Source organism: Theobroma umbraticum, unplaced genomic scaffold (assembly GCF_002168275.2).
Source record: "Theobroma umbraticum cultivar Fairchild unplaced genomic scaffold, ASM216827v3 scaffold_44.0, whole genome shotgun sequence".
Taxonomy (NCBI): domain Eukaryota; kingdom Viridiplantae; phylum Streptophyta; class Magnoliopsida; order Malvales; family Malvaceae; genus Theobroma; species Theobroma umbraticum.
In genome coordinates this window covers 10,013,430-10,038,015 of record NW_018397255.1, presented here as the reverse complement: position 1 = coordinate 10,038,015, position 24,586 = coordinate 10,013,430, and the positions used below count along the sequence as shown (strand labels likewise).

At 31.1% G+C, this 24,586-nt stretch overlaps 1 protein-coding gene and 1 pseudogene across 1 annotated transcript; one reads left to right on the top strand and one right to left on the bottom strand.

Annotated features, from left to right (window-relative positions):
• Positions 1-1,481: 1,481 nt before the first annotated feature.
• Positions 1,482-2,378, top strand: LOC110429185 (F-box protein At3g07870-like; annotated as a pseudogene).
• A 21,004-nt stretch (positions 2,379-23,382) lies between these two features.
• On the bottom strand, positions 23,383-24,073 carry LOC110409719 (uncharacterized). The gene has a single exon (XM_021419165.1). The coding sequence runs from the start codon at positions 23,930-23,932 to the stop codon at positions 23,600-23,602; it is 333 nt and encodes a 110-aa protein (XP_021274840.1). The 5' UTR covers positions 23,933-24,073; the 3' UTR covers positions 23,383-23,599.
• Between the last annotated feature and the right edge of the window lie 513 nt (positions 24,074-24,586).

Below are 24,586 nucleotides of genomic sequence, written 5' to 3'. Positions count from 1 at the left end.
GCGAGCCCCACCTCAACCGTTGGTTAATCTCTTTGGAAGTAGGAGCCAATGCACCAGGTTAAGTATTTACTATGAAGGCATCTTTAGGTTTCCGAATAAATGAAATTTTGCTTGTACATAAATCGAGATAACATCTCCTTGGCGAATAAAATCCACTGCCCCAAGTTAGTGTCTCATTGGTGCCTCTCCTCTAATTTAATGCTAAAACGTTACCTAATAGTGTTAATTCACAGCTTTTTGTTTAAAAGCTCCAGCTTTTAGTTTTTTTAACACAAGACTGCCGTTAAGTCACCTGATTTAATGTTAACAAGTTAAAAAGACATGAAAATAAGAATGGGACACCAGCTGGGGTAGGAGATTCCTATTCTGCATCATTACTGTACAACTTTGGTTACATAATTTCTAGGGATATTCAAAATCTTGACATAAATAGTCTCTATAGACTTTTCCTTCTTTTGTTTTTTTTTTTTGGCTTATAATTGTTATTCTCTTGCTAAATCATGAAATATATTATTACTCATACAAGTTAAAAATTAATTCATCAATGGTAGTATAATTGGTTTCAATTTATTTTTTGTTTTCTCTTTTTTGTTTATAATTAGGCAATAAAGGGTAGATTAATTTGTATTATACAACATTAACTTCATGTCTTGATCATACAGGCAAAAACGGCATCATTGTTTTTATTTTTATTTTCTAGTGTTGTTTCCAAATTTGAGAAGAAATAAAGGTGAAAAATTAAAGTAACGAATTGACACTATAATATATATATAATCAATTAATTTGAAGATAAAGAACTAATTAGAGTAACTTATAGTCAACAATCAATTGATCAAAGAAAAAAATAAAACAAAATGACTAACGAATAACCAATATGTATTGGAAAAAATTCAACAAAAAATTCAGAGAACTCTGCAAAAGAATATGTTATTTAATGTATTTTGTTGTTGGTTCAAAGAGAATATTGCAATTTTGTTTTAAACAAAAGAGAAAAGTTGGTATTCAACAATTTTAGTCCAAGCTACCGTAATAGCACTATGGACAACTGAATTCTTCATTATAGTATTCGTGTAGATTCTTAACGAGTCATGAACTGCTCAAATGCTCAAAAATAAGTCATCATTCAATCCAAGTCTAAAACATCATTTTCCACCATCGCATCATTTTCTCTCACTTATCTCTTTGTACCCTGTCCCGGTTGGATATTATTTTATCATTTTAGCCAAGAGAATTCGTCTGTCTTGTGAAATAAAATAGTTATAAGCTATTGAGAATTATGCTATGCCATATCGCAATAACAGCGTACCTTAGAGGACTCTTTCATTGATCACTTTCTCTTTGTCCTATTAATTAGTCTTCAATTTTATATTGCAAATTATTTAACAGCAACTTTGTTCTGATCGCCAAAAGTTCAAAAGCTCCGCATAATATATTACTTGTCTTCTATATCCCTAGTTCTCTATCTTCGCCTAATGATAAAGAAATTGACCATGAAAAAGGGCAAACTTGAAAAGGCAGACCAATCAGCAGCAAACATGATGGAGCGTCTTCCTCAGGAGGTCGTCCTCCACACACTATCCAGGCTTCCCCTAACATCTTTGCTGCAATCAAAGTCGGTTTGCCAAGCCTGGCGAAGCCTAATACAAGATCCACTTCTTATTAGTAAGCATTTCATGCATATGGCTAAGGACGACAATGATCCGCGCTTCATCTTACAAAGCAAGTGGCCTAACCCGGATCAGCTCCACTTTATAGATTTCTCTGCTCATAGCGAAGGGAAGGTGGTCTCAAAGAAGCTTCCAAATTCCGCTATGCTTATGTATTTGGTAGATTCATGCAATGGCTTGCTTTGCATGCATAATACTTCACGAAGCATTTACATTTACAGCCCGTTTACCCAGATTTTCATTGAGCTCCCAAAATTGATTAAGTATCCAGCACGGTTGGGACATTTGGGGTTCGGTTTTCATCCAACCTCGAAAGAATACAAGGTGATCCAGGTAGTATTTCGAAGACAGTTGCGAAGAGGCAACTCGTATGTAGCTACACCTACTTTAATTCAATCTGAGGTTCAGATTCTGACTATTGGAAACCCTGCTTGGAGAAATTTAGGAATGATACCTTACCGTCTTATTTGGCCGACATCAAAGGTTTTGGTAAACGGGAGACTTCATTGGTTTTCTGAGCCTAACTAGTATACGACGGCTAGCTTGCCTGTATCGTTTGACCTCGCAATTGAGCAATTCCAGGAGGTACCTAAGCCTGATTATTGTGGCTTAGACAGGTGTTTTCATCATCTGATGGTTCTACGCGGTTGCCTCTTAACACAGTCTTCAATAAGCATGCATATGGAAACTGTTAATGTATTTTCAAAATAAAAAGTTGTCTCTTTAAATAAAAAGTTATTTTTTTATATTGTAATATTATGTCTTATAAAATGAATGGTTGTCCTTTCATAAGATAATTATTGAAATAATACCTTTATCTAAAAGTTGAATATTGTAAAATGTAAAAGTGTTTTTAAGACAAAGAAGTGTTTTAATAAAAAGGTTATGTCCTTGAGAAGAGACACTTGCAGGTTTACATAAAGAACTTGTTGTCAACCATTTTGACACACCAAAAACAAATAAGATAAGAGCAAAAAAATAAAGTGCAATGAAAGTGTTATGTTTTGAAAACAAACATAAACACTTGAGTTTTCATCATCTATCAAAAGAATTCAAACTCTTTATAATCTACTTACTATAGAAAGTAAACTCTAAGACCGAATAACTTTATAAACTTTCGGATGTATCTATTGGTCTACTCTCGTAAAGTGAAAAACAAAATTAAATGTTAACTCCATTGTATCCCTAATTCTATTCACATTATTCTCTTTTGCATACTAAGTGGTAAGAGTGAAACAAGTCTTAAAGATAACATCTATTGAACAACTCGCTCTGAAGTCAATTTTTTTGATTTTTTAAATTTCCTCTAAACCCCATTTACATCAAAAAAAACTAAAGAGTTCAAAGGGTTGAACCATTGAATTAAACGTACCATTATCCGCATAGATATCAAAATGCTCGACTATATTTTTTTTTCTCAATCAACATAAAATTTTATATATAGGTTAAAGCTTTACAAGTTTTGATATCTCAACAACATGAGATGGTCATAACATTCAGCGCTAAACATCATCCAAAAATCACCAATTAGTTTCAGAAAAGGGAATCAACTTACATTCCCTCTTACCACTAGATAGATCAGTACTTAGCTGGGTTAAAGAATCTGCAAAACAATTAGTTTCTTTAAAAGTACAAATGAAAACAACCTTCCTTATGATTTTCTGTAATCTGTCTATTTAAAAAAAAAAAAGGAAAATCTCAATTGACCCTACAGTCTCCAAGTTGAATTGCACATCCTGCCACCTTAGTAGGACACAATGACAAAAAATTTCATACCATTCCTAGTAAAGAGAGAAAATATGGAATGTAGTTTCCATTGCCACAAGTTCGACATAATCCAATTCTTGAACTCTCAAAGGTTAAAAAAAAATTCCTACAGTAGCACTTAAAGAGTCTCAAAATTCCTCCACATCCTAGGGGATTCTAGTTTTTTCCTAACCAATCCGCGTTGAATATGAGTTCATCATTTCTAGGAGGAGAACACGAAACAGCTTTTGGAAAATCTACATTGTTTTGAGGCATAACAGAAATATATGGATATCTCCATATCCCAATCTCATCAATGACTGCATTTTCTTCATTTGCTTTAATCCGGAACTTAGATTCATTTTAATCATTCAATTAATTCTTCTCGATCCCATCTTGTTCCACTAAAAATTAAATTATTTCTCACAATCCATAAAGATAAAAAAGTACCCGGCATACTGGTTACCATCTTTTTTTTCATAGCACCATTAATGATTAAATGTTTACTTTTTTTTTTTGGACGTAGATTAAATCTTCACTTGACTGTAAAAATGATTTAACAGAATTAGGTACTTCCCCGGCATTGACAGACACAACTCCATTTAATCTGTGAAAAATATAATGAAATTAAAATATGATCATATGCATACGTAGTTATTATTTTCAATAATATCCCTCTTGCTTTCAAAAAAACTTTCAGTAGGATTAATGCAGTCCCAAATGACCAATCATAAGAAACTTTTAACATTTAAGGGGACAATGTATTTTCAAGTAGAAGTAAAACTTAGCTTTTGGACCTTCCGCAATGACTGATATCGCATGACAAATGTGGCTTGCTCACGGATTCCAAAGACAATTGTGCTCAACTGAACAGAAAAGATGATAATTGCCATTTCAAATTGAAGGGCACGAGTGCCTAAGTGAACAAGAAAGCTTTGCTCGGGTTGAGGGAAATGGAGGGAACGCGAAGGGAAAGCGAGTGGTACCCCCACCCTTATTTGGAAAACAATATTATGGAAGGGAAGGGTTACTTAGAAGGGCAGACATCATAAATATGTAAGCCTCGAAAATCCTTACCTTTGCTTTCGATTTGGATTAATATTTTTAATTATGCAGCCAAAATTACCCTTAAATTAAGATATATTTTTTAACTTATAAAACGAGAACATTGTAAAAAGCCATGATACAGTATTTATCATGTCATTTTCTTTTCTTTAACTAAATGAAGTTGATGATTAATCTCTCCCTTCCTTTTCTTCTTTTTTTTATTTTAAAAAAATTCCAAAAATGTGGAACCTTACCCTATACTCCCTCTTCCTCCCTTTCCGCTTATTCCCTTCCCCTGATAATTCCTAAAACAGAAGCGAGGGTAACAACGTAAGTATGGTTATTGTAGAAATTAAATATAAAAAGAAAAAAGAAGGATATGTACCTAGTTGTATAATTTGATATGACCCTTTTCGTTCTTTTACGATTTTTTATAACCATTTTTGTGGCTTCTTGTATGGACAAGACCAATAATACAATCGAGAAATGTACTTTAGTGGATCCTGTTTATACATCACCATGGATGACAATTCCAATTGCGGCTTAATCAAGTATTGCTCTTTTTTTCTAATGGATATTGGATTTATACTATCTCCGTCTTTGTAGACAGGCATGGCCACAGAAGAGGACTCTCCTCTCTTAATCCTTTTTTTGAACTGGATAGTTGATATAATTCTCTTCCTACTCTTAGGTAGAATTGTAGTTGATACCACACAAAGTTGTTCTCCTAAAAACATTAGGCAACTGGCAGCTAGATGGCTAATGCTTTAGTCATAAAATCCAAGCCCAAAATGAAATCAAAGTCATCTACAGTGGCCGTAGTTATGTTCACCTTCCTTTCCTAGGAACTAATCTTAACCTTTACATCTTTGGAGTTTCCCATAATAGCTGAGGCTGATGAGTTGACTGTTTTCATCTGCCTGAAGTCTTTTTCCACATTGAGACCGTATCTCTTTGCCTCTCCCAGAGTGATGAAGGTATCGAAGGCCTTTGTGTCGAGCATGGCTTTAGTCTTTTTATTGTTCACCAACACATCCACATACTTGAGACCTTGTTGAGGCTTTTTCTTCATCTTTTCTAATTGCGCTTACAAGGCACTAAGGAATCAAATTGAACCCATCCACATTGGTTACCTTTCAACTTCCTCGACTAAGGTCTGGGCTCGAAGAGCTTCCACATTAGTAATACATATTGTGCTAAGAGCTGCTCGATGTGGGTAATACGCTACTCAATGAAGTTCATTGCAAAGAAAGCAAGATATTAGGGCTCGAGGTTTAAAACCCTACAATTTAGTTGTTCTTGGTTACAATGTGTCCCTAATGGTCGTCTCTTTTCTCTTCCCCCACTCGAGGGTCTATTAACTCTTGGGAACTTCACCCCACTGTTAGAGCTCAAGCTATTGGTTCTCGATGGAAGGTCCTTCCTTTTATATGAGTTATTACTATAATCAATAAGATGTTCAGTAGCCTCTATTGTTGAAGTCACATCCTATACCTTTTGTTGTTGTAACTCTATCCTTGCTCATGGCTTCAAACCCTCAAGAAAATAAAACAACTTATCTTTCTCGATCATGTCCCTAATATCCAACATTAGGGCAGAGAAGTTTTTGACAAATTCTCATACTGACCCAATTTGCATCAGCTCTCACAATTTCCAACAAGCTGTGTACTTTATATTCTCAAGGAAAAACTGGCTCTTTAGTTTTCAATTAAGGTTCACCCACTTCTAGATGAGGCACTCGCCATTGACAAATTTGGAAAGTCACCATAATTTTGTGTCCCCTACAAGATATATTACAATCATCGCCACCTTGTCATGCTCTGACTTAGCATGCATAACTCGAAAGTACTATTCAATATCAAAAAAGACGTTCTCCAACTCATTTGCATCTTTAATCGTTTTGTATAACTTGGGCTTTGGCACTTTCGCCCTTTTCCCTCGATCTCTTGGGTTTGCATTATTATTACCTATAACAATAATCAAAAGGTTGACCTGAGCTTTTAATTCTCCAAACTTGATTTAGAGAATACTCAACATATCCCTGGTCTCATCACTTAAGGTATTTATTATCTCGAGTAGTTCTCGATGGACTATCTCAATTTCATCTATTCACTCACATAAGACCATCTAAGCTTTTATTGTGACCACCACGGCCTCTAACTCATCAATTCTCTGATGGTCCTCTGATGCACTCTGCATGGTCATCATGTTTGCTCTTTCACTTAACACATCTCGTCCGTGCTCTAATACCCACTGTCACAAACTATGCTCCTTCACTTAAGTATATGATAGTCCATGCAATACTTGAGTGGACTCTTTCTCACAAGCCAACCAATAATTGATTTATATCTAATCAAATATCAATAATAGCCACAAATTAGATTAAGACAATGCACATGAAAATCATAGGACATAATGGATGCCATATACACAACCACTAGAGCCGCATAAAGAAAAATGTTTTATTGATATTGAAATAAATACAAAAGGACCAAGACGAGCCATTGTCGGGCCAAAGAGACAACCCTAGATAATTCACTACAAACATACCTTTACTAATAAGGTAGCCTAACAATCCTTCGACTATTCACCCTCTATAAAGAGTTTACGAGATTTTATAAGTATTTTACCAATAGCCATTACAATGCGTGAAATGAAGACATTCTTTTCCTAATAAGTCTTCCCCCTAAAGACTTAACAAATATTTCTATAGATGTCACCAAGTACAATTACAATGTTTAAAAAGGAAACATCTCCCTTAAAGATACAAAAAATTTAACCTCTCAAGCAATTCTTTCCTGTCATAACCCTATATAAAATTGACTCATGACATGCATGTAATTGTACTACTAGAATAAAAATAGACAGAGCTCCTTTCTGCCTCATCATATTAATTATTAGTTATGGTTGAATCTAGTGTTGGACCTTACAACTTTCAACTGTTTCTATCACAAGCATATACGTTGTTCTCACGTCTCGAGAATACTTTTTTTTTTTCATTCAAGAAAGCCATTAAAGCTAAAATAAACCATATTTTAGTCCCTTTATTTTAATTTTTATAATTATTTATAAAACAGCTTCGGTTTTACATGAAAATTTTGGACATTATCATAATATCAAAATATTTTAGTTGAACTCTCGTGATTATTATTATTATTATAGAAACTAAGATCCAATCTGAAACAAGTTTTAGGATTTTGTTCATAAAAGATGTCTCAGAAATATAAATTCAAATCTTTAAATACAGAAATTTTAAAAAATTCTCAATATAAATTAAAGAAAATTCTCTCATGATTATTGTGGGTTTTTTTTTCTTTTTTATTGATTTTTTGGTTAAATTTTTAAGGATTGTTGTCTTTTAAAAAATTTATAAACATAGTAAATTTTCAAGAAACTCATGTTTATATGAAAATTTTGGATTTTTATAGTTACAATAAAAAATCGTATTTAAGATGGTTGGCAGACCGTGGAGGGCAGACGGTGAAGGGGTGCAAGTGGGTGACGGTAACTACATGTGGTGCATGCAGCCGCCAGCCGCCCCCCTGCAAGCCTGGGCAGACCAACCTTGAGAAGAGTGGTGTCACATGACGCCACTCATTTAGTAAAAATTTTTACTTTTTAATTTTATAATTTTTATAGAGTTTTATTAAGTTTTAGGTAGTTAAAAATACTAATGAATTTATTAATTTTTTTATAATTTTGTAAAGAATGGAGTCAAAGATTCGAAATCAAAGAAAATTCATTAAAAACTAATTTATATATTAATTTTTAAATATTACATGAAAAGATAAAAAGCTTTTCTTTTATAATTTAAAATTTTATTAAAAAAATCAAAATCTAAACTACTCTCCTTCCCCATTCTACTCTTAAAATCTGCAGTGATATTTTTTCTTCTTAGTGCTTGATTGCATTTTTCACTCTCCCTATCAAAAAATTCAAGTCCTATATTGAATAGTGATGAGTGAATAAATGATTGCTTAATGACATATATTAAAAAAGATGTATTTGATAATATTTCTACAAATGTTATCACGCACCATAAAATATGAAAAATTATCATGAATAATTATAATTATTTTAAATATTTTTACCTGTATGAATGAATGTATTGAATTTATATTTTCTTTAATTTAATATTAAAATTTTTAGTTTATGAGTTTTAACATATTTATATTTTTTAATTATTATTATTATTTTAGTTATGAAATAGCTCAAAAAAATTTTTAGGTCTACCCTTGCCTGTAAGTGGCGCTTGTAGTTGCTGTTGCCTACAACCTCTATTTTTTTTTTTTTTACTATTATACATTTCAAAAAATTCATTTTTTATTTTTTAAATTAAAATAAAAAAATTATAAGATAACTAAATAAAAGTCCAATGGACTTTGTGGGCCCTAAGAAGAAATTGAACTTCGGCTCATTCTAAAGAAAAAAATTTGCGGTGGAACCAAAGCCCAATTTGTAAATTAGACCCAATTTGACCTAGTTCCACCGAAGAGACAATTACACCTAAAATAACTTGGATTTAAAAAGGCCCAAATCATTTAGTTATTAACAAAAAATATAAACTAAAAAGTTAAATTATGTAATTAATCCCTGAACTCTATCAAAATAGTGAATTTAGTTTCTATACAATAATTTTTTAAAATTCAATTCTTATACTTACCAAAATTGATAATGTTAATTCAATATGTTAAAAATTCTTTAATATCTATATTGATATGGCGTTTGGTTATATTAATGTGGCATTTTTTTTATGCGATATTGAATCTTATGACATGGCAACAATGACGAAATATTTCACAAATGATGTAATAGTAGCATCAATATGACATGATTAAAAACTGACTTGGACTCTTCAAGTGTAGACATATAATTATTTAATGTGAGTTAATGGTTTTAAAGATGATTGGGAAAAAAAACAAATAAAAAATACTAATGGGTTTCTAGAATTTAGGAAAAGAGTTGTAAGATGAGGAATTGAATTTTTATATTTTATAATTTAAAGCAATGAAAAGAGTATTGTGAAATAAATAAAAAATGTCACATTATCATTAATAGTTCATTATATTCAATGTCACATCAAAAAGAAATATCATAAGTAATAGAAAAATTTTAATACTGTTAACAATTAGATTGACCTTATCAATTTTAAAAAATATAAAGACTTAGTTTTTACAGATTATTATATAATAACTAAATTCACCACTTTGTCCGTGTACATGGACTAATTGTGTAATTTAACCAAAATAAAATAAGTAAATAAAAATGAAAATAAAGCAAGAAAAATGGGGAAAGACAATTAAATTTTCCAAACCAAATGATGTGTCTACAAGCTCTTTCACTAATTTTAGACATAAAATTATCATAGTTTCAATTTAATTATGAAATTTTATATTTTAATGTTAAATTGTTTAGCTTGCAAACAGTATCCAAATTAAATTAAAATAACTTTTTTTACAAAACTATTATTATTTTAATAATGATATAATACTTGAAAAAGTTAACAAATTATTTTTAAAAATTTAAATAAATTATTATTCTTTTATTACGTACAATCAAGTCCATACATATTTATTTTGAGTTAAATAAATTTTATAACTAATGGTTAATTAACTATCATTAATAAAAATATCAATTGTTATTAATAAAGTATTATTTATCATTTTACATTTATATGGTACTGATATGGAGAGTAAAAAATCTCACATAATCATGTCATCATATTATATCAATATGTCATATCATCATCTAGTATGTCTTGTCAACATAACACATCACATGATATAAAATGATAAATGATATTTTTACCAATAACAGCTGTTTAACCATTAATTATAAAAATTTATTCGATTTAAAATAAAAATATAAAAATTAAATTGAATGTAATAAAAAAATAAAAAAAATTATTAGTTAAATTAAGTCACCTTCATCTTAAAAAAATGAAATCACCTTAAATTAATTAAAGTCACAATTACAAAAATTGTTCATCTTCGAGTTTTCATCACGGCCTAAACAGGAATAAGAAGACACTCGAATTTTATGTCACTGGAACATGAACAAAACAATTACAGAGGAATTTCACCATCGTCAGCAATCACAACTTTGCTTTTAGGTGTACCGTTCTGCCTTCCTTTAACTTCAATTTTGTAAATCGCATCCACTCCAGGCACCACCTTTTTAACACTTATTTGAATTTTTTATTAATTTAAAATTTTTTTAAATATTATATTTATAATAATCTTTAACCAGCGCGTATAGACGGTTAAGTATCTATTATATCTAACTTTTTATAAGAAATTTTTTTTTTTTGAAAATTATAAGCTTTTCTCATCTCAATCTTAAGGCGGTGTTCAATGTGTAACATTACATACAGAGGATCAATTTCAACGCCACTAACTTTGAAATTTTAATTTTAATAGTTGTGCATAATGGTACTTTAATCAAGTAAAGCTTAGTCATTATCAAAGCTCAATTATTTCCATCATTTCTTGATAATATTCTTTATTCTTCTTGTCATTTTCAGTGCATACAAAAAGCGGGAAAAGGGGGAAAATCTGGAGGAAATTAGAGCTCAGCACTTACCAAATCGTGTTGATTAAGCAAAAGATAGAGACAAAAAAGGAGGTCGAAAGATACTTTGTAAGTTTCATGTTAATTTTCATTAGTGACAATGGATGGATATTGCTTTAAGAATTTCCTTCAGCATTGTCATTGGTTGTAACAGCTTTGTTTTTCTCACTAAACGTATGATAGCTAAGAGGACAGCCATTGAAGTGAAAGGTTTCAATCTTGCTACAGCATTTCCCACAACTTATCTCAATCAACCATAGAATGACAGAGCCTTGTCATTATTAATCTTTTTAAATTGAAAATGAAAACAAAAGTGATTTAAAAAAAATTGCCTTTTCATCCAACCTTTTTTGTTCTGAGAGATTGAGGCTAAATTTGCAATTATACTATAAGTTAATATTTAATTTTATCATTACATTTCAATTTCATTGAATTTGTTATTGTACTTTTAATTTTATTGATTTTTAAATCAAAAATGATGAAATTTACGGATAAATTTATCATGTGAAATAACAAAATATTTCATGAAATATTCTAATTTTATTGTCTTTGTCCAAAAATTAACGAAATTGTAAGTATAATGTCAATATTCAATAAAATTGAAGTATATATATTGACAAAATTCAATAGTTAACCATAATACAATGGTAAATGACCTTAGTCTTGTATATTGGCGTTCAATTCTCTCACATTTTTTAGAGTTATAATTTGTTTCAATTTTAAAGGTGATTAATTAATGCATGTAGTGACATAAACACGTTACAAATAGTTAAACATAGAGTCTCTTTGACTTAGCTATTTTTTAGCTTAAAAACAATTACTATTATAAAGTTCTTATGAAAAATAATGGCTTTTAAGATTAAGCCAAAACTGTTTAGTAAACTGTTTGGCAAAATAAATTATATAAGATCTAATTGTAGTTAAAATTATGATAAAAGGTATTTATGTCATCTTCGATCACTTAATAAATTAAAGTGGAACAAGTCTGTTTCAAGTTAATATATGATTTTAGATGTTAAAATAAAAAAAATCCATACAGAAATAAAGCATCTCTCAAACTTTGTATAGTAGTAAAAGTATTTAATTTTTGTTGATCTAGCAAACAATAGAAACATGATGCTTCAATTCCCCAAGAAAGAAGAGAAAAAAAGAAACAACGTATTTGACATTAAAATCCTTTTTAGTGAAGAAGAGAGAAAACATTTAAATAGTACTTGAATGTAATTTTCAATTTTAGGTCTTCTTTTCTCTTAATCTTTGTAAAAATAAAAAAAATCATAGATTTTGTTATTCTGTTGCGGGGTCTTCCGTTTTTTTTAGTAGTCTTTATAAAGAGAGGTAAAGGAGAGAGAGATCGAAACTTGCGTTGGAGAAATGTGATTTGCAGAGGGAAGGAGAGGAGAAGGAGATCGATTGAGAGAGAGGGGTATTTCTTAAAAAGTTGGTGTATTTTTAAAAGAAAATAAAGATAAAGCTCCTCTTTGGAGCTTCTTTTTAAGCTATTTTGGTTTAAATTTTGTTTTTTTTAAAAAAGCTATTTTTATCTTTAAAATCTTCTCGAAATCCTATTTGGCCTAACTTATACTTTTAAGAGATAAATCAACTGAAAAAAAGTAAGCACAAACAGGCACATAATATATATATTTTTTCATTTTAAATAAGTGATAGTACCATTGAAGATTCATTGTTCTTCTAAAGGAAAGGCCTGCAATTAGATTTTTATTCATCGACAATTTCTATATCTCGATCTTGCTACTGGTTCTTCCCCAACTTAGAAGTAATCAAGCATACATAGAATAAGACTTCTTTTTTGGAACACAGAATTGAAAAATCAAGAAATTGCTTCAAGGTGGGTAACAATACCACTTTCCTTAAAATGTAATTCTACCCTACTTATAGTGTGTAAAAGAGTTATCGACATATAAATCTCAAAAATACAAGGAACCTCAGTAATTGATTGTGTTTTGCATTGACAAAATCGACTCACTGAGCAAGCACCTGTGTATAACAAGATTGCCTAACTTTTATAAGATTCTTTGTAGCGAAATAATATAGAAGAAATCTGAAGAATATTGAGAAAGGAAAAAGATGTTTTCTCTATTCTGTGTTTTCTTTTACCTTAGGAGAAAGTCTATTTATAAGCAAAGATGCCTTTTTTCAACATACACAAGGATTTGTTTTCAACAAACACAATTGTCTATTTTCCAACAAATATAATTTTTAGTTTTTTACCATAATTATTTGAACAACTATAACTCTTGAACAATCAAAATTGTTCAAAAGACTTTCTTTTTTTTTCTTTCTTCCATAACTATTGTTGAAAATGTCCAACACTCTTTTCTTTTTCTTTGTTGATATTTGGTTGTGAGTTAAACAAAATATTTTATGCACTTGACATCATTCATTGTTTCAATTTTAATTGTTCAAAAAAGAAGGCAGATTAAAATCATATTTGTTGACATTTTTTTATATAAATTCCTTAACTAGCAAGAAATTTTGTTCTGTTCTAATGGATTCAATGTATTTACAATTCTGTTGATTTTTTAATAAAATACTAAAATTAGAATATTTCATAAAATATACTTTTGTTAATACAAGTGATAAATTTATAGGTAAATTTCATTATTTATACTTATTACAATGAAATTGTAATACCACAATGAGTTTATAATTGGATAATGTATGACTGTAGATTTATTAGGAAATATACGGGTATCCTCAAATCAATGACAGAATATCTTAGGGAAAATATTTCCTTATGTAATCTTTCCTTATTTTCTTTTTACTTGTGTACAAAGAAGTCTAGGATTAAAATACTTTTTTATTTGCTATTTACTTTACTTGCATATTAAGCAGGCTTAAATCTAATTGGCTATTATAAATAGCCCCCTATATAGCCTTTTATTTTCATCAAGCAATCAAACAAATTGGCTATCAATCAATTTAGTTCCTTGCTTAGATCCTTAGTATTTTCTACATGATATTAAAGCCCAGTTGTTCTTTTTTGTGAAAATATTTTTTCTATGGCACAAAAACTAATAGAATCCCAAGCAAAATCTTCTGCCAAAACCATGAACAACAAGCCACTCCACTATCATTTATGTAATTCTGACAAACTAGGTGATTTATTAGTATCTCATACATTAAAGAGGCCCAACTATTCAACATGGAGGAAAGTTGTTGTTAATGCTCTAAGATCAAGACACAAGCAGGTATTCGTGGATGAAAAATTATCAAAACCAAAAGAAGATGATTGGCTAACTTGTAATGCTATGGTAGTAGCATGGTTGCTAAACTCACTCAATGAGGAGTTACATAACAATGTTGCATATCATAATACTACTTATGGCATTTGGATAGCTCTAGAAAAGAGATTTTCACAAGGAAGTAGACCTCAAATTCAAGAACTGAAAAGGGAAAGAGTCAACACTGGACAAGGTGAATTAACAATTTTAATACTATACAAAAATGAAGGACTTTGAGATCAACTTCAAAGTTTTTCCAAGGCTTATGGACGAGGATGTAGAAGTTGTGCATGCGGAGTCTTGGCCAGGGAAAACAAGAAAAAAATTGCATCAATTTCTAATGAGATTGAATGATTTTTATGCTACTGTAAGATCAAATATTCTTTGTAAAAATCCATTCCCAACTTTAACAACTGCTTATCCTCTATTGAGTTTAGAAAATGTGACGATGGTAGAGCCAATTATGAAAGCAACAACATTCAAAGTATATTCTAAAAAGAGGAATCAAAATCCAGATGATAACTCTATTATATAGAGTTATCTTGCCATATTTTTAGTGATAAAATGGATAAGTCTTTGAGTTTAAGCAAAGTTGGAAGCATTTTTCTTTGTTTTTCTTTAATTATTTAACTCATGATTGAGCTAGTTTATTTCAAGTTATTTTAGTTCTTTTGTATGGTAAAAATGCTTATTTTAGCTATGGTTGATTTAGTGCTTATGTTTTCAAGGTCCTTAAAAGAGAAGGGGTCAAGTGGTAAAGAATTGCTCAAGTTGGCCAAGTGCAGACTTCACTGAACATGCAATGGCATTTCAGACATAACTCAAGCTATAGAAGTCCAATCAACGTGGTTCTAAGACCATTGGAAAGCTAAGAGGAAGTTCATGTTATCACTTCTCCTAGTTTTGATTTGAGCATGGTCAAAATTGTGTTAAAAGTAGCTAGATCATAGTAGTTTTGCACTAGATAGCTTGAAGGAAAAAAGCATGGAAATAGCCAGCATAGTGTTGTAGTGCTAGCTCTCAGTGCTGCAACACTGTCCTCCCTTAACAAACAGAACCTCTAGTGCTGTAATGTTGTCCTCATCAGCCATACTCCCCACCAAGCAGTAAGCTTAGTGCTACAGTTCCACACACTCAGCACTGTAGCACTAACTTAAATGAAGAAGTCCAGACCCTTCAATCTTTCAGATCAGAGGGCCATGTAGAGTGCTATAAAAAGAGGCCTTTTTAGGGCTAAAAGGGGAGGATTCTAGGAGACCATTTTGGGCAAAAGGAGGCAAGAACAAAAGAGGAAAAAAGGAAAGGAATCAAGAGTTAGAGGATCAAAAAGCTACAGCAAATCATTTTCTCACTCTAGATTTGATTTTCTCTCTCTCTCTAACTTTTTGTGTAGAACAATGCTTCACTTTGCTGAAATTTGTATTTTCCTCTTTAATATGTTGAACTAGAATTTTTAATCTAGGATTATTGTGGATTTTAATAAATAGCTTGGATATTGTGATGGTTTATTGCTTATTTTCTATGGAAATATTGATGTTTACTCAAATAGGAGTTTATTGCCCATTTATTAGCTTGATCACCATTTAAATGTGTCTAGGTATTTTGGTGACACTTGAAAAAGTTAGTCTAAATTAGACCTTGATTTGGGTAATGTGTGTTCAGTACACTTAGAAAGGAATTTTAGTGTTTTGATGTGCAATTGGAGTAGACATATATTTAATTGCCACGCATAGTCAATTTTTAGAACCTTTGCTTAAAGAACTTAATTTAGTTGTTTATATAGTGATTCAATCATATTAAGCAAGTGTGTAATATCTCGACAAAGAATTACACATACTTTAAGATTCTAGACTAACATCAATTTTCATTGAGATTAAGTAATTAAGCAAGCACAATTTCAAGTGACATATTAAAGGATACCTTAATCCTAGACTATTAGACCATTGCTTCCACCTTAATTTGCTATTTGTACCTCTTAGATTAGAGTTAGTTAATTAGATTACTTTTTAATCATTGTTCAAAATTTGGTACTTGGATAAAATTAGCTTGTTTTAATTTTAGTAATTAGCAACAACAATTAAATCAACTCCTTGAGGGATCGACAAACTTAACTTATCACTATATTATGCATTGCGATAATGTGCACTTGCATGCAGTCTTTGCTTGTATTTTGCATTTAATTTAAAGCACATCTCATATCACACAAGCAAAAGATTTAATACACAACACCAAAGAAGAAGCCAAAATGTTAACATTTTAATAAAAGAAGTCACATAAAAAAAACTATTTTGAGATTGTAGGATATCCACTAAATCGGCAGTGGAAGAAAAAGGACATGCATTCCCAAAAACAAGCAAATCAACAATAGATTGTTCTAAATCCAACAAGGTTATCTCAAACACAGTTTGATTAACTGATGGCAATACGTGATGGAGACAAACAAGGAACTTCCACTGTCAACTTTGTTAAGGTTCACTCTCCACCAATTTAAGGGAGGCACAAGGCGAATACCCACAATATCGACGACAAGCTCGTTGGAGTCTAAACCCGTCACCCAAATCAAAGAGAGAATATCTTGGGGAGAATATCTCTTTATGTAATCTTTCCCTATTTTTTTCACTTTACTTGTACTCTAAGTAATTGTACTCCAACAATTACTTTATTTGCACACCAAGTAGGTTTAAGTCTAGTTAGCTATTATAAATAGCCCTACATGCAGTCTTTATTTTCATCAAGCAATCAAAGAAATTAGATATCAAGCAATTTAATTCTTTGCTTAGATCCTTGGTATTTTCTACAAGATTCAAAATGACAATTTTGTAATCTCTTTCAATATTAATGAAAGTGCTTTACCAAAAAAGTGTGTTAAAATTATGGAATACTCATAATAAAAAAATACCTCGTAGAATAAAAAAGTTAATTATCTCACTCATAATTTTCTTTTAAAAAAACCATTGTTATAATATATATAAGAATGGGAAAAATGTTTTTTAAGCCCTCAAATATAAGGTCTTTTTAGAAAAAAAAAAACCCTCCTCACCATTTTAATTGGTTTTAACTAAGAAATAAGATTTTGGGAGAAAATTACCTTTAATGAAACCTTGTCATTTATGCATACTCTCATTCATGCACAAGTTAGTGAAAATAAATCTAGCCAGAATTTGCTAAACGATATTTTGTTAAAAACCTCCTCAAGTTGCAGGAGATGATTTTTTTGACATTGGCATAACGTTAAACACTAGGTATACTACACGACAGGTTTATTAAATGATTGTTTGATTCATTCTCAAAGACCGAAAAGTGTTCAAACAAGTTCAGAGCAAAGTAATCAGTCATAGCAAACAAGTTCATAACAAACGATAAGTTGGTGAATGTCGAATCTTTTGTTGTGTTTTTTAGTGGGTTTTGTAATTTGAATTCCATATTGCTTAAGAATGTGATTTAGGGTTTTATTGTTAAATGGCATTTGGTGTTGCTTGAAGTTGTTGAAATCCTCAAAGATGTTACTCGCCATGCCCATTTAGGTCGAATGTTGTTAGCATTTGAAGAGAAAATGGGCATGACATGTAACAAATCTAGGGATTTCCCTAAGTGCATGAATATGGCGTGTAAAAACCAATGAACTTTAGGCATTACGTGTATCATCTCAAGATTAAATGGATAGTGTGTAGCATCTTACGAATTTTAGGCATAGCGTGTAACAATATAGTAATTTTACGCATGGCATGTAAGAAATTAGTTATTATGCATCGCATGTAGCAAATAAGAATTTATAGGCATGGTGTGTCACAATATAAATTTTTTTGTAAATATTGTGTAACTTCTCTAGGTTAATTGTTCATTGCATGCAGCTTACATGTGCATTACTGTATTTCATTGCAGATGGATTTTAAAGAGTACAAGAACCCTGATGTGAAATAGAAGGAGAAATCGATCATGGTGACTCCAAAGGAGGAAGATGTGAAACTAGAAATCCCCAAGTGCTACTTTTTCATCGGTCTCCTGCACAACATAATACTTTGCAAAATCAATGAACTAATGCAATGGAGCATCAATACATAGTAACCAGTAGAACGAAGCCAAAATGGACACAATGTCCAATGATTATTCTTCATGTCTCTTTTTTCTAGTTTAAGCTTAACAAAATTGGCGAAGTGGAAATAAGACACAAAAAGATTAATTATTTGGACATGTGTCCATTTTTGCACTAGTTTAAGGTTGAGTGTTTAGGGTTTATGGTTGAGATGAGAAATGATATAAAAGAACGAGAATTCAATAAATATGAGTGAATTGGAATTAATATAACTTTACTGTACTCTCAAAATGACTTACAAATGACTTCATTTATATGCTAAATTACATAGCTATTTATACTAGTTGAAAGAATCTAGATAGAAAACATAATATTAAATGAATATTCAAAATGGAACAACTTTAAAATGAAATAGTTTTCGAAGAAAGCAGTTGAAGAGACATTTAGTCTTTATACATTTAACCACAGTAATGAGTATCAAGACTCCTAAGTTAATGTCTCAAAACTTTGTGTCTGAATTTATAGTTGTTGAATGAATGCAAGTGATTCTTAATAAGATGTTTTTGATCAAACACATAAACATGTAGGCCAACTGTTAGTTGTAATGCATGGCGTGTAACAACTCTATTTGTTGGTATGGTGTGTAGTGACATTTGGTAATATAAGCGTGGCATATAGGGCTTAGTGAAAAATGTTATTGTTACACGCCATATATCAATAATTAATTTTTAGGCATGTAGTGTAACGATTTAGTGATTACGCGTGGCATTTAGCAACTTAGTGATGATGCATGGTGTGATTGAACTAAATATTGTTAAGGTTGGCATGTAGCAACTGAGGATATTTAGGCATGGTGTGTAATAACTTAGTTTGACATGTAAAAACATTTAATTTGCTTTGCATAGGGTTTTAAACACTCTGAGTAGTCATTTTAAAGACAACCCATGAAGCAAATCTCCAAATTCCCTTGGCTCTCTACTTGTCTTTTTATTTTTTGAAGAGTGGGTGCCAATTGAAGTGTTTCTAACGTATTTTCATAAATCAAAATGTAATTTTTTTCCCCATCGAAAATACTTGTTTCGTCTAAAAATCGAAGAAAATCTCCTATGAACTAAGTTTAAAAATTTCAAATTCTCAAGTTTATGTGAGCTTAAGGCCCGAATTGATTTGATTAGAAGCTATTACAAATCTCTGTGGTCATTTCAATAGTTTAAGTTTCATCAAAAACAACTCAAAATCAAAATCCCCAAATGACCATTCATCCCAAGCGCACCAAAACCACCGCTCGATGGCCTGAAGGCAATAGCAGCATTGACAGTAGCATTGAAAGAATCAATGCTTTACTGGATTCAATTTTATCTGACATCTTATCCTTGCTTCCCATAAAAGATGTAGTTCATACATCCGTTTTATCAAGTAGGCAAAAGTTTCTTTCTATGTTAGTTTTTCGTCAACTTTGGGGTTCCATAAATGTGAACCAATTAATCTAATAACATACTTTGATGTCACCTCTACTCTTTGGTCTGTAAATCGATGACAATATGCCAAGATCACAAGAGATAGATCAGAGAGTGATGACGATGCTGGTAAAATTAAAGAGAGCTAAGTGAGTGGAGAGACCTGCATGGCAATAAAGAGCTGACAAAACATTTAATTTGCATGAATGGCAAGAGGGAGAAATTGAGTGTTTAATTTGTCTGAAATAGTTTCAAGGACATTTTTACATCTCATGATTAAAATTAGATAAAAACAATTAACTTTATATTATAATTATTTTTAAAATATACTTATGAAATTGACCTTTTTTCTCAATTTCTTTTATAAGAATTTATATGTATTATTATTGAGGACCAGACTCAAAAGTCTAGGCCACACCCATGCTGAAGAACACGTGTTTCCGCTCTCTATCTATTATTTATGCTCATTCCAAAAGGTTTAATAGGCATAAAGGTCATCCCCACAGAGACCAATAACTGTCTCTCTCACTAACACCTTTCCACTACATAACAACCTGATGCCCATCACTAGACTTCATCCAAAGAATCTCTCCCTCTTACAAATATAAGTTTCTGTCACGCCCTCCTCATGCTGTCTCACTCTCACTAAAGGAAAAGGTCTAGCCTCGCCAATTAAATTAATGTCACTGTACACTGGAAGAGGACTTTATGTTTGTGGTGATGGTTTTATGCTGTCATCTATTTTTGTGGTTTGTATGGTGTGGTGATATTTATAATGCTTTCGTTAGTACGGTGTGCAGGAGAATGTCCTGTTATTTCTTTTTTATGGTGTCCAGCATATGTTGTTGTGAGTTAAGGTGTCAGGCTGGTCTAGGCGTGTTTTATGTTGACAGTGAATTGTTTGTTTCCTGCCCGTTTAGGAGGTCTTGACCACACCCTTTGTTCTAGTCAAGTTTTGTATCAGCTTATTTGATACTCAATAAAATGACCTGAATTTACTAAGCAAAATATATATAAACTTATATTTTATTCTCAATTTAAAGTTTTAAGTAAAAGAAGTGGTATTTTTTTTTTCTTATGAAAACGAAATGTTTCAACTGTCAACTTAAATATTAGATGAACTCTTTGAGATGTATAATTGATTGAGAAGTAGTGCCACTTGTTGGAAAGCTACGAAATGACTCACAAATTCAGATAAGGATAAGGAGCAGATGGGATTTAAGAATGATGGGCATGCGCACATATTAAACCTTGTAATTATTTAGTATCAAATACTAAACGTACAGACTACAATGAAATAAATGTTTTTCTATCTTTTCTTTTCGTTAATTAGCCCAATTTTCAACACACACACACACACACACACACACACACACACACACATATATATATATATATATATTTATAATCTCCTTTATACTATAAGAACCTCTTATAGCTAATATTGAAAAATATAAAGATTTTGATAAAAAAATAAGAAAAATGTCATTAAATTAATGTCAAAATTACGTGTATAGTTTCATATAGAACACTTATTGTTAAATGGATATATAGAGTTACAAACTTAAGATATAGTACACACATTTCTCATAGACAGCATTACTAGATGTTGTAAATCATTACTTAAAATTTAAAAGGCGTATTTTCACTCTTTATCTTTAACATGCAAATTGTTAAAGACAAAATTCATATATATATATATATATATATATATATATATATACACAGAGGAAAGCCATTCCATTGCCCTTATAATATAGTAAATTCTTTTTTTAAAAAATTATATTTATATTTCTCTAGGTTCATGTGGTCTTTTTTAAATTATTTAAAAATTACAAGAATGTAAACTACCTCATATGGTTATGTTGAAATATAGTTCATATTTGACAAAATGAGCAAAAATAAATGAATAAAAAGAATTAAGTGCTTGCCAACAAATTTTGGATGAGTGAGAATTGAAGAAAAATCTAAAAGCCAATTAAAGTTTCTACTAAAATTAATTGTACGGGTTGGCACTCACCACCACTAGTGCACATTAAAATTCCCATTATTATGAGAAGAAACATGGAGTTGGAGCAGTTGACTCTCATTTTTCTCATGTCCCACTAAATATGGACATAAACCCAACCACATCATTTCTCTTTTGAGTCTTCTCTCGGGACTCCTTCCTCATTTGCACACTTATGCAAATCCAGCACACCCTTCTGATGATAATCACAACAATAACTGGTTTTTTACTTTGGGGATATGGAAATTTCTGATGAATTCAAATGTTATAATCACCCCCATTTTGCAAATTCGGTTTCCAATCATATTTTTTAGAAAAAAGAAAAATTGTGCTATTAAAAGTGTCGATGAATGAGCATTATTGTTATTCTTTAAGTAGAATTTTTATAGATTTAATGGTATTATTCAACAATTTTACTCTTTTTTTATGCATCATTTTAGGTTATAGGATGGAAAAATATATTTTTTATCTTAGTCCCATAAAGCACCTCATCCCTTTTATCTTAGGATTTGAATATAGTAACTCAGTAGAAAATATGTTTAGGGTACACGATCACATGATATTGATAGTAATTTGATTAATTTCATTGCAAAAGAGTTCTAGATTCAACTTTAAGTTGTTTTCTCTTTAACTTTGTCTTTCGGAATCAATGACGTGGTAAGAGATAGTTGGTGTCTGGGAAAGCAGGGGCTTAATATGCACTTTGTAGAATTTATTCGATATATAAGCTGGGATTAAAAATTAAGGTTAGGCTAGCGTATCCCAGCTTTAATTTTGCAATGACAAGACTAGGTAAAGCATTCAGCTGTATATATGATTTTCAAATTAAGTACAAAACATTTGGCCTATGGGAGTTAATCTACATGGGTGATTTATAGTCTTTCGAGCTCATTCTCCTAACTAGTTTAAAGTGATTCTCTTGTCATAAAAAATTAATTTGGAGCAGTTTTCCTCCATTAATGATTGAAGCCAAATTGCTAAAACGTGTGTTAATTAAATATTATACTGCATATATTCTTTCTTTTCACTTGGTAAAAAATTATATTTAAGTGGTGCATACCTTACCCTTCCCAAAATGAAAAATTATTGAAAATTATTTTATTGTAATTATAACTTTACTAATATGTATAGTTTTATTATAAAAATAAAACTAACGACATTGAATTTCAATAAAAATTTGTACATTGCGTCTGTTCGAAAACAAAAAATCGTGTATGCTTGAACGTTCTTTATTAATTAATTATTTACTTGCAGCAATGATACCCGGCAGTGGCGAGCCGGTAGAAGAAAAACCACATATCACCGCTACTGAAACCCTTTTTTTTTTTTTTTCTTAAGTGCCATTACTTTATTGTTTCAAGCATAAGATCAGGCTTGTGGGAGATTTTTCTATTCAAATCCTGGGCAAAAAATTAGTATTCGATTTGATTCATTTTTTCTTGGGAATTTGATTTCTAATTTGAAGAAACAAAGAATCATGAAATTAACCGAAGTAAATTAAGCAAAAGCCCACGAAGACAAACTCGTGAAAACCTGCATTCAGAGATGATAATCCGTACTTTTTCACTAACATATATATATATATATATATATATTTATCAGTCGTACAACTATTATATATGGAAGGGGAAAAATTACATGGATCACAATCCAAAAGGCCCCCAAAAAAAAAAAGAAAAAGAAAAGAAAAACCAACAATAATTCTTCTGTCAATCCATGCAAAGTAACTAGCACAACACACTGCAAAATTCCCCTTCCTTGATTTTCCCGTAAAGAAAAAGAAAAGGAAAAAGAAGCAATTCTAACCATTTATTTACATCTCATTTTTACATCAAGATTGCATAACGCATGCTGTCACTTACCATCAAATGATTCATCTCTGATATCTGAGCAAATTCACTCGACACCCAAACTCCATCAGCCCCATTAACATGGGGTTGAGAGAAGCAAGAAACTAAAGAGAGAGGAGCTCTAACAACGCTGCAAATGACAGAAAGACCATTCCAGGATCCGCGGGGACTTCTGTCGATGAAAATTGGCATCTCAGCTCCGTTATTATTATTAGTATTCACTCCTCCAACCATGTTCTCATCGGCTACTCGGGGGCTTTTCTTGATGTTTTGGAGGTTTCGTCGCAAAACCACCAGCATACGCCACATTTTTTTTTCTTTTCTTTTGTTCCTGGCAATGGTAAGAGGCTTTGATTTCTCAGGAATTTTAGATTCTTGTGAGGGGTGGAGAGGAGGAACGGAAGGCCACCTTTTGTAAATGGGTTTTGATAATGGCAAGTTGGTGGTGGTGTTGTTAGTGGTCGTGTTTATCACAAAGGTTTATTGGGTTCCTTTTTTGAAGGGCATTTTTCTTCACTTATGTTTTTTTCTATAATTGTGGGGTCTACTTAAGGCCAACATGCCGACAAAGTTGCCCGACTGTATACAAGGCTTTCCATGGAGGAATTTTCTTTATTTTCTTTTTTTTTTTGAAATGATAGAAAATGAACTACATGTAGCAAATACCAAACATTTTTTGTTTTTTTGTTTTTAATTTATTTAAGGGTCCTTTACAGTTCATTTGGAGTACGTACGAACTGATCAGAGAAAGACTGCTGCCAAATGTATGCTTAGAGACAAAAAGTTCTGTCGAAGAAGATCTTTTATTCAATTTGGGTTGAGCTGTCCCAATTATTGGTTAATTTATCTGATCTATAGAATCATAACCGTTTGATAGTTTGGATTGAATCCGTTTACTTCAGATCAGATATTTATATTTGCCGGCCATATATGTAATACTATCAAATTTTATTAAGATTGATA